This window comes from Struthio camelus, chromosome 1 (genome assembly GCF_040807025.1).
Source record: "Struthio camelus isolate bStrCam1 chromosome 1, bStrCam1.hap1, whole genome shotgun sequence".
NCBI classification, from domain to species: domain Eukaryota; kingdom Metazoa; phylum Chordata; class Aves; order Struthioniformes; family Struthionidae; genus Struthio; species Struthio camelus.
In genome coordinates, this window is record NC_090942.1 from 151,947,877 (window position 1) to 151,959,027 (window position 11,151).

The 11,151-nt window shown below is 46.8% G+C and overlaps 1 protein-coding gene across 7 annotated transcripts; it reads left to right on the plus strand.

Moving 5' to 3' along the window:
• Positions 1-460: 460 nt before the first annotated feature.
• On the plus strand, positions 461-10,212 carry NMS (neuromedin S). Of its 7 annotated transcripts, none has more exons than XM_068924506.1 (9): positions 461-520; positions 2,637-2,692; positions 3,072-3,122; positions 4,407-4,466; positions 6,809-6,844; positions 7,291-7,332; positions 8,327-8,357; positions 8,583-8,643; positions 10,066-10,138. In XM_068924506.1, the coding sequence occupies exons 1-8, from the start codon at positions 517-519 to the stop codon at positions 8,594-8,596; spliced, it is 294 nt and encodes a 97-aa protein (XP_068780607.1). In that variant the 5' UTR covers positions 461-516; the 3' UTR covers positions 8,597-8,643; positions 10,066-10,138. The 7 variants fall into 7 exon arrangements, 6 of the variants coding, with proteins under 6 accessions (XP_068780607.1, XP_068780617.1, XP_068780632.1 ...); XM_068924516.1 differs by having other exon boundaries at positions 8,586-8,643; XR_011137234.1 differs by having other exon boundaries at positions 6,809-7,332.
• Positions 10,213-11,151: the final 939 nt, after the last annotated feature.

Genomic DNA, 11,151 nt, shown 5'->3' on the forward strand with positions numbered 1-11,151 from the left:
GAAATGAAATGTGGGATGGATAGTGGAAAAAGATTTTCTTATTTCACATGGAGATCAATATAATGAAATGAGTCAAGATTGTCCAGCATGAAAGTTCACATCCTTTTTAATTAGAAGGCGAACTTTATTTCCCAAGCTGCCACAAGGAGAAATATTTTCCAAAGCATAATAAGCCCTACTATAAAACAGAATTTTCTGTTAAAAAATAAAAAAACCTCAGTCCCTTCATGTTTGCATGGCTTCTTCTGTCCTTCCTCTCTCTCCCCTCATCTAGAAAAACAACTTGTTTGACAAGCCAAGGTTTCAAAAGTGCTTAGAAACAAGTGGCCAATACTCAAGCTCCACCAGTGTCCATGAAACTACAGCTAAAGCCTGGGACTCCCCAGGGCTAAATTGTTTAGGTGTTTTCCAGACTTCCTCTGGCAAAAGAACAACAAAAATGAGCAAACTTCATTGTCCCTGGCCACCTTGGGGAAAGCTGCATCCTGACTCTGGCACTGGAGTCGGGAACAGGGCATGAGTGAGCAAGGGAGCAGGGTGCAGGGGAACAGGGAGTGGGGCACGGGGACCAAAGAGCGAGGAGCAGGGCCTAGGGTGCAGGGAGTGGGGAGCGAGGTGCAGGGAGCAGGTAGTGGGAACGAGCAGTGGGAGCGGGGACTGGGGAGCCAGGTATGGGAGATGGGGGTGTGGGGGGCAGGAGGAGGGAATGGGGGAGTGTGGAGCAGGGCGTGAGAGTGGAGCGCGGGGGAGTGGGAGATGAGGGAGCAGGATTGCGGAGTGGGGTGCAGGGGATTGGGGACTGGCATCCAGGAGTGGGGAGCAGAGAAGCGGGGATGGTGGAGAGCAGGGAGTGAGGCAGCACAGAGCGGGCTGCAGGGCGCGGAGATCGGGGATTGGGATGCAGGAGCAGGGAATGAGGGAGCGGGGATTGGGCTGAGGAGCAGGGAGTGAGGGAGCATGTATTAGGATGCAGGAGCAGGGAGTGGGGGAGCAGGGATTGGGATGCAGGAGCGGGGAGTGGGGGAGCATGTATTGGGATGCAGGAGCAGGGAGTGGGGGAGCATGTATTGGGATGCAGGAGCAGGGAGTGGGGGAGCATGTATTGGGATGCAGGAGCAGGGAGTGAGGAAGCGGAAACTGGGATGCAGGAGCAGGGAGTGGGGGAGCATGTATTGGGATGCAAGAGCAGGGAGTGGAGGAGCAGGGAATGGGATGCAGGAGCAGGGAGTGAGGAAGCGGAGACTGGGGGAGCAAGAGGAGGAAGTGGGGGAGCAGGGATTGGGATGCAGGAGCAGGGAATGAGGGAGCGGGGATTGGGCTGAGGAGCGGGGAGTGGGGGAGCAGGGATTGGGATGCAGGAGCGGGGAGTGGGGGAGCGGAGACTGGGATGCAGGAGCGGGGAGTGGGGGAGCAGGGATTGGGATGCAGGAGCGGGGAGTGGGGGAGCGGAGACTGGGATGCAGGAGCGGGGAGTGGGGGAGCAGGGATTGGGATGCAGGAGCGGGGAGTGGGGGAGCAGGGATTGGGATGCAGGAGCGGGGAGTGGGGGAGCGGAGACTGGGATGCAGGAGCGGGGAGTGGAGGAGCAGGGAATGGGATGCCGGAGCAGGGAGTGAGGAAGCAGAGATTGGGATGCAGGAGCGGGGAGTGGGGGAGCAGGGATTGGGATGCAGGAGCGGGGAGTGGGGGAGCGGAGACTGGGATGCAGGAGCGGGGAGTGGAGGAGCAGGGAATGGGATGCCGGAGCAGGGAGTGAGGAAGCAGAGATTGGGATGCAGGAGCGGGGAGTGGGGGAGCAGGGATTGGGATGCCGGAGCAGGGAGTGGGGGAGCGGAGACTGGGATGCAGGAGCGGGGAGTGGGGGAGCAGGGATTGGGATGCAGGAGCGGGGAGTGGGGGAGCGGAGACTGGGATGCAGGAGCGGGGAGTGGGGGAGCAGGGATTGGGATGCAGGAGCGGGGAGTGGGGGAGCGGAGACTGGGATGCAGGAGCGGGGAGTGGGGGAGCAGGGATTGGGATGCAGGAGCGGGGAGTGGGGGAGCAGGGATTGGGATGCAGGAGCGGGGAGTGGGGGAGCGGAGACTGGGATGCAGGAGCGGGGAGTGGGGGAGCGGAGACTGGGTGAGCGGGGAGCGGGACAGGGGAGCGGGGAGCGGAGATGGGGGGAAGCGGGCACGGGGGCAGCGCGGAGCGGGGCGCAGGGCGGCGGGACGGGTGGGGGCGCGGGGCCTCCCCGGCGCCCATTGGCTCCGCCGCGCCCCGGTGGCGGCGCGGACCCATAAAGGCGCCGCCGGGGCCCCCGCGCCGCCCAGTCGCGGGAGCCGCCGCCGCCGCCCGGCCATGGCCCCGCCGCCGCCGCCCCCCCCTCGCCGCGCCGGCCGCCGGCCCGCCCTGCCCTGGCTCCTCGCCGCCTGCTGCCTCTGCGCCCTGCCGCGGGGCTCAGGTACGTCCCCGCCGGGTGGCTATAGCTGCCCGCAAGGGAAGGAGGGAGGAGAGGGGGAAGAAAAAAAACCCAAATCTTAAAAAGCGGCGTTTCCGCCCAAGCGGCGCTGCCGCGGCTCCGCCGGGCGCCCCGTCGGGTGCGGGCTCCGCGGCGCCCGTCTGCATCTCTGTACACGCCGCTGTGTCCCCTGCAGGGTTTCCCCAGCCGCTCTCTCGCTACTCGGACGGCGGGGACCTTCCCAAAAGCCAGGTACGTCTTTCTTCTTCTTCTTCTTCTTTTTTTCCGTATCGGCCGTCCTGAAGGCAATGCACGCTTAAAGTGCAGGGCAGAGCGCCTGTCCGCTCCCGACTGCCCAAGCAAGCCGGGAAATGAGACGTGCCCCTAGGAGGGAAATAAGCGAGAAAATCCCTGGGTGGGTGGAAACGACCGAGGGAGGCTGAGCCCCTCTGCTGCCTGCAGAGGTGGCTGGGACGTACGCGCACGGCAGCACGATGCCCAGCCGCACGCAGACCGGGAGACCGGGGCCGGCGGAAGCCAGGAACGGACCAGTCCCAGCTCCCCCCGAGCTAAGACGCAGGACCCGAGGTAGGAGAGCCCCGCTGTTAATGTCTGGTCTTTACTTTTTAAGCAACTGGCGCTGTGTTTCAGTCAGTGGATGGAACTGTCTGATCATCCCCAGGTAAACCGGCGGCGTGGTGTGTGCGCAGCCCTCGAGGCGGAAAAATGGGCTTTTCTGCCCACCACCGGGGTGGGCAGCCCCGAAGGAAAAAGCGCCGTGGAGTAACGGGGGAGTTAGAGGCAGGATCCTGCCTGCATCCCCGCTGCACCGGTGCTCGGGGGGTGGGTTTTCTGCAAGAGCGGGGAGCCAGCGGGAGGCTTCACGGCTCGTTTCCACTGCGGTGTCTCCGGCCCAGAGCTTGCAAACAGTTTGTACAGCTGAGTAACTTTGAACGAGCAGCCCCAGAGCATTGGATACCATGGCCACGGGTCGTTTTCACCAAGGGTGCAGAAAAGCTTCATAGCTTTCCAAGCAAAGCTATGGTTCTCGTGAAACGCTGAGCATTTTGTGCCCTTTTTTTTTTTTCTGAACTATTTCAGTTCTGTAAACTGTGATTGGTGGAAAGTGGTTCCCAGAGCCAGTTGTTCAGGTGTCTTTACTGCCTTTGAAGCGGTCCTTATTTCTTGTCTCATGTGATCGCTTGCCTAAGCAAGTCCTGTGGAAGTGAGCACGGGACCTCTTGCTCTTTTTAGAAAGTGCCAGTTTAACCATCTTTTCTCCATTGCTCTCTTGGAGTCCTGAGATAAAACCTATCGAAAGAGCTCTTGTAATCAGCTTCAGCACAGACCTGGCACTTGATCACTTATCCTACCAATGTATGACAGACCATACTAATTTTAATACATTATATGAAAAATGTTCCTGACTAGATTCATAGTATTTAAAACTGTGGGGCAGGCACATTATTTCCAGTTCTTTGAAAATGATAAAATTATCCTTGTTAAACATACTAGGCTCTGGGTCAAACTTATAGTGAACAACTCCTGTTGTGTTCTTTATTTCAGTGTATGGTTATAGATAGGTACACTATAGTACTGATTGATTGGTTGCGATGTTTGTAGGTGAAAATGAATATAGATAAAATATGTCCAAAAAAGCAAGCCTAATTCTAAAAAGATTAGCACAGGAAATGTATTTTAAGTATAAGAGACTGTGATTTAAGTCCCTTTACAGCACAACACTATACTGACAACATTATTAATATTATATCTATTTTCCTCATAGGAAATTTTAGTTATTCATCTCATAACAGCTTCAGTAAGTCTTACCTTGCTCTCAGTTCTTCTACTGGAATCGTGTTCAATTTAAATTGTACTGAGATCGGAATCAAGCCTGTTCTCTGTAGAACTGTGTACATCACATCCTATCAACAAATGTGTATTAAAGTACTATTTGATTTTTCAGATCTCCAGTACTGTTTTGGATCTTTGTTATTCCATATTTAACAGCATGCATACAAATGAGGTAAGGTGTAGTTGCTTCTTTTACTTAAAGGCATCCCTTCTTTAAACCTAGAAAGCAGCTCCCCCCAAACCAACTTCCTAGCATTTCTCTCCAAATGATAGAGTATAATCTAATATCATCATGATTTAGGAGATGTAGGAGAGTAACTAGGAAGCATATGAAATAGCATTTCTTCTCATTAGCAGTTTGTATGTAATTCTGAACTCTAAGTTATATATCAAATTGCTGTTCTTATGCAGTTTTTATTTCACCAACGTAGAGCTCAAGAAGCAACATACCCACTTACAACTGGGGTCAGTATTTTAACCTAATCTACACTTTTGGATAACATAGGATTAAATATGCTAACAAAAGACACAGTATTGGTTCAACAGGGTACTTAAGATCATGCTGAACAGAAAAGTATATGAGTTGTTTTCCTGATTTTACCACTCCGTTTGTGTTTAGGTTCTGCACTCCTGAATCAGAGCCGAAAGCTTAAGTCCAGAAGGTATTGAGGGCTCTTCCTTCTCAGTCAGTCACATTAGGACCTGGCCCAATGTCAGCTTTCCTTTATAGCACTTTTAAAATCGTCACTGGTTAATCAAAAACCTTTCCAAGAAAATGCATACTGGCTTTCTTAGGTATGATTAGCTTCTGTCGGAAAGGCCAATACAACTGTAGAGTTTTTGAATCCTCTGTTTTCTCAAATCACAAGTAAAGCCTTCAAGACAATAATAGAAAGTATTTTAAAATGTATTTCACTATCTCTTCTTGCCAGTGTCTTTAGCTTATTATAATTCCAAGCATGTTTTCCTAAAGCAGCCTGAAAACTCTATTGTAGAGTTTATTACACAAAAATCCTAATACTTCCGTGTCAAATATCTAGGAGAGGTGTTGAGTTCAGTGTTGACCATCTGCTTCTGCACTTAGCTAGTTATGGGACATCCAAAATCATCCAGTAACTTTGAATGAAACCCTTTTCCTGGTTAGTAGTTTAGTTATTAACTTTGCCAAAAATTCACCCTGTGCTCTGAGTCCTCAGGGTTGGGAGCTGGATCTCATGCAGTATCCTTTCAAGAGATAAGACTAATGTCTGCTGCATTTCCAGGTGTGGTCTGATCAAATGGCAGATTAAATCTAAATTTTGGATGTGGAAAAAAGAGCTATGCAAAAAATGCTAATTTTTGCCCAGCTGTTCCAATCTGTTACAACACAAAATTATACTTTCTCAGCCCACGAGGAATCTTGAACACGTTTCAAACATGAGTCTATATACAGTGCTACCAGTGAAACAGTTACGATACGCTGTGGATTTCAGCTGGACTTGAACTTTCTACGTCATTCTATATATGTGGGTTTTTTTTTTTATTTTGATCGAATCAGAGTTCTAGATTAGAAAAGGTAGACTGTGTTTCAAGGGTGGGAATGATGCCTTAGCACCATGAAAATCAAAGTCAGTAGCATTTTTGACATTAATGGGATATGAATACCATCTGGAGAACTCCTTAATCTTTTGGGAAAACTAAATAGAATATTTAGTTTCAATTTTGAATCATTTGGTGAATCTTGTAGATGGTGTTTTTAGGGGAACAAAGCATCTAAATCCAGCTACATTACCATCACCTCTATTGTCTTATACCCTGCGTCCTGACTGCTCCTTTCTTTCTTCTTATATTCTCCTTCTCCGGCTTCCCATCCACATCCTTTGTTCATGTTCTCCCCCTCTGTCTTCACATCCCAGGGGGACCAGGCCAGGTGCAGGCAGCTCAGGGCAGCCATGCCGTGAGCAGAGGGGATCCCAAACCTCGCAGGAGCTCCTCAGGCATATTGCACTGCCGGCTCTGCACTTTCCTGGATGCTGAGCTCAGCCTGTTCCCAGTGGAGTCATGGTGAAAGTTTCTGTTCCTGAATAGGCAAATGAGCAATTTGCTAGAGAATGCACATTGCAGGGGCAGAGCTTAGGAGCAGCGGTCATGACCGGGTTCAAAACCGAGGGCGATCTGAAAGGTGGAGAGCAGCTGCATTTTAACAAGAGAGGTGCCATCAGTATAACTCAGACCTAATGGATGGTGCTCCTGTGCTCTCCTCAGTGCAAGCTCTGCTAGGTCCCCCAGGGCACAACTATGCTCTGCTTTGTGGCAGTGAAAGCATGTAAAATGATGAGCTAAAGCTCGTTCAAGTAGGATTTAAAATAAGTCTTTAAACAGGTCCATTTGCTGCTGTTCTCATAGCTGTCTTGTGATGTGCATGCTGTTGTCTTTTCTTACATGGGTTGGAACAACTTAACCAGGGGTAGGTGATTATTCTGAAAAAACAAAGAAATAACAGCATCTTGATTAACATACACTGTCACCTTGCAGGAATCACAGATTGCTACAGCAGAGTTTACAAAGAAGGTATGTAAATGTAACGCCAAGCAAATGGCAACGGGCAGGGGAGCCTGGCCCTTCCCCTGTCTACTTTGCTGCTTTATTTTAGTTAGCTTGTTTTCTTGAAATGGTTAAGAAGAGAGCTGTGCTGACCCTGCTTCTGCAAAGCAATCCACCATGTGTAAAACTTCCTTTTATACATTTTCTAAAGCCTGTGAATTTCAAATTATGATAATTTAATATATTTACACTAGACAGAAAGGATAGTTCTTGACAATGCCTTTTGGGTTTTGATTTTTAATCAGCGTTCCAGATGAATGGGCATTGGGAACTAGCAAAATCTAGTTGCTTGCATGCTGCCAAAAAAGGCCCTGAATTATTGATATTCTTATGGAATGACACTGAAACTTGTCAACAGATGTATGGAATTGAGTTTAAAATATTTTGTTGATGGTTTATGTTTTATTTTGCAGAATAGTCATGGGACGCTGGGACGGCCCTTTTTCCTTTTCAGGGTATCTGAATCTCTTCCTTTTAAAAAATCTGAATAACAGTAAATATTATATATCCATATATGAGCAACTATTTATCTTCACAAATTCTTACTGCCCCTGTTTTGAGTAGAGGCTAAACATCCCTTACTGAAAAGCTTTGGGAGCCATTGGTTAGAAAGCTCTTGATCAAATAAAAGACCATGAGATGAGGAGATCTGGGGTAGTAATGGATTAACTTGTTTGGAGACATAACTCTGCAAATGTTGTATCTTGAGCCAGACCATTGAAAGATAGCAAGTAGTATGTTGCTTGTGTCTCTGAGACTGCCAACGTGCACAGATAGTAAATTCTCCAGATAGATAGATAAAAAATACGCATGAGCTGACTGTTAACATAGTCTGATAGGTCTGGTTAGTAAGCAGTGGTGCCCTGTATAGCAGGATGAAAAGCCAAAACAATATTATGGACATCATCTTTCACTCTGTTTTCACCCACTGGCTTGCTGAACTATGGCATGTTGTAACACAGGGTATGCCTGTTTAGATGCAGCCTGTGATTAAGATCGAAGAATTTTTATTAACATCTTCAAAACGTGAAAAAAAAATTATTAAAAAGGAGGTCTTGACAGGTAACCAGAGTCCCAGTTCAGCCGTCATTTAAATTTTAGTTCAATTTCAAACATGTCTGAGCAGGTACTTTAGAGGTGGCATATATATGCTCTTTTTTAGGCACCTACTTAGTACCTACTTGATGCATTCGGACCAAGATACTTAACGAGAATAATTAAAGTCAGAATGTTTAGCTGTTGGGACAGTGGCTGTGCAAAGACTTCCCAGATTCAAAGGCAAAATCCGTCCTGCGTAGATCCCCCTGGTATTTGACACATTGTCCCCTTGTAGGAAATCTTACCACAACCTTGCTATTTGCTCTATCTGCATGATGGGAGATGTATTTTGGTGTGCTTATGAATCTGATGTGCGATACCTCTGTATGACCATCTAATTATATTCTTCAGCCTCGAAATGGAAGAACTATCGAAAGCAGTGGTGAGTAGGCCATCCAAAAGTGACAATAAATTTGTTTTGTTTTGTCAGTAATAATGACTCTCGTGACAAAAAGGGTTACAGAGTGGCATCATGTTACAAACCTAGATTCCCTCATAGGTGTTTCATATGGTCATTGAGCTATCTGGGCAGAGGTGCTGTCTTCTGTGCCAAGAGGCTTACAGCGTACACCTTTGACAAAAGGCTTGTTTTCTCCTTGTTCTTCAGAAGATGCTCATTAAGGAGGAACTTTCGTCCTCTGCAGAGTGATAGAAATCGGACAGAAATGGTAAAGTTTAAAAATAGTCATTTTTTTCCAGTGTCTAAATTGTACTTGGAGTACAAAGGTTGCCAGGTCGTTCATGGTGATAAACATGTGGTCTCATCTCTGTTCCTGGAGACCTACAGTCCCCTAATCCTGCATGAGAAGCCACTAATACAGATCTCTGCGTGCAGAGGGGAGTCATGCTCACGTCAGGATTAGGACCTTGTTTTGCATAAATACTGACTAGAAAGAGCAAGGGTGGAGATGCAAGGAAGGAGAACAGTGAGTTCTGATAGTATCACCTAGCTCTTACATATCTACCTTAGAAAGGACCTATTTAAGGTCTTAGTGAGCTTTAATGGGAAAATGGACAATACAGTCCATACATGCGTCCCCTCTTTCAACTTCTCTTCTTCCAATCTTTTAACCCCTCCAAAATAAAAAAATCATCCTTTCCTGTCTGCAACACCAGACTTGCTTTGACAGCCAACTGGAAGGGCTGCTTTTTGGGACAGGACAGAAGGATAGCAAAGAAACTCTGCATGGAAAACTGACAAGTAAAGAACACCTTTGCTGTACGTGCAAGATTAAATCATTTTGGAAAGACAGGAACCAGAGGCTGGGAGAGTACTGTGGAGTAGCATTGCTACAATCACGCCCTGGTCTTAGGTGCTACCCCGAGCATCCGTCATTTCTCACTGCCAAAAGGAATGTGTGGAACTAGATGGATCTTTGGTCTGAGCCAGGATAGCTGTTCTTGTGTTCTTAGGCCCATATGTATGCGGGAAATGTTTCATAACTAGTATGAAAAATGGTTGAGTGCTGCATGTACAGTATACACAAAATGGATGAACTTGCAGGTCCCTAGTGCTCCCAAATCTGTTACTCTGAGTAGCTGAAAGTACAAGGCGACACCCGAAAGATAAGCCAAACAGACAAACAGAAAGTGATCCTATAGCTTTTCAGCAGAACAGTTCAACAACAATTAGAGTAAAGTAACATCCAAATACTTTGTGTAAAGTAATCTGATGATATCAGAATTGCTATTGTTATCAAATAAGCCTCACGTAAGGGCTAATGTGGAAACCATTTGTCTATAATGATGTCCTGGCCTTACATATAGCCATAAATTTTATCCACAAGATGAAAGATATGGATAAAGATGAAGGCTGTAAGATGAACACTGTGTGTTCAGCCCTACTGAGGTAGGGTATGGTGGAGGGAGGAGAACTGTATGAGGAGGAAGGATTCATGAGTGAGTACAAAAAATAGATCTGACCACTTACCCAAACTTTCAAATTTCACCTGCCTTAATATTCTGGAGCTAGAGTTTCAGACTATTTCACTCCCAACTTTGGGAATGACTGGACATACAGCACTGAATACAACATCACATTCATATCCACACCTTAACATGAGAAATGTCCTTGTGTTAATTTTTTTCAGAATACCACGGAGCGTGAAGTTCATGGGTCCATTTACCAGACTGACTTGCTTTATACAAAGAAAAGAAAATTCCTGTTGGGCAGTTTGTCTATTATGTGACTCAGTTGTCTGGAATTTATTGTTCCATGTAATAAATTTGCAATCATGAATTCTTTCTGTTGTCATTTTTTATTGTAGCAGGTACTAGACTTCATTGGGCTGTAATACAGCATTGTCTGGTTCCAAATGTGTTCAAAGGAAATCATTCAAATGAGTATGGGTAACTTTTTAATGCTTCCAATGGTGCATTTATGATTTCCTCTTTAATAGGGTCAAGATATTCTTATTTTGAATAATTAATTTGAATAAAAAGGGGGTTGAATATGATGAATCCAAAAAACTTTGAAGGAGGTGGATCAAGTACCACTGTTACACACTGTTGCTATTTGATCAGATAAAGTATTCTTTCAACCTTGCCTTACAGGATGTCACAAAGCAGAAATGGGTCATGAGAGATGATCTGAACATCTGCACCTTTTACTGAAATCATGAATTTAAGCCAGTGGTGCAGTCATTGGTGTTTGCACCCTAGGGAGAGGGGTATTTGTTTTCAGTAGGTGGAGTCATTTATGGGAAGAAAACACAAGGTATTAAGCAACTACTTTCTTAGGAAGAGAAGAGCTTTTGTTATGATAACCCAGGTCTGGCATAGCAAGCCTGCCTGGTGGATGCATGCCAGTTGCAATTCCCCAGTACTTGCTCAAGCCTGTCTTCATCTTCCCTTTCCTCTTTGATTGCTCAGTCCTAAACCATGGCTTGATACATCTCCATTATGCTGGCACCAGTCTGTTTGAACCAGAGGTGGCAACTCATCTGTCTTTAAAAAACAGTCCTGAAAAAATGTGTATTTGTGTGTGTGTGTGTGTGTGTGTGTTTTTAACTGGGTAAGTTCCTGATCAGGGCTGTATTAAAAGGCGTTTGACCAGTAGATAGAGGGAAGCAATTAGTCATTTGGCTTTTGTGAGAGCACATCTAGAGTACTGTGTCCAGTTTTGGGCCCTCCAGTGCACAAAAGAAAGAGAGTAGTTGGAACAAGCTCAGTGGAGG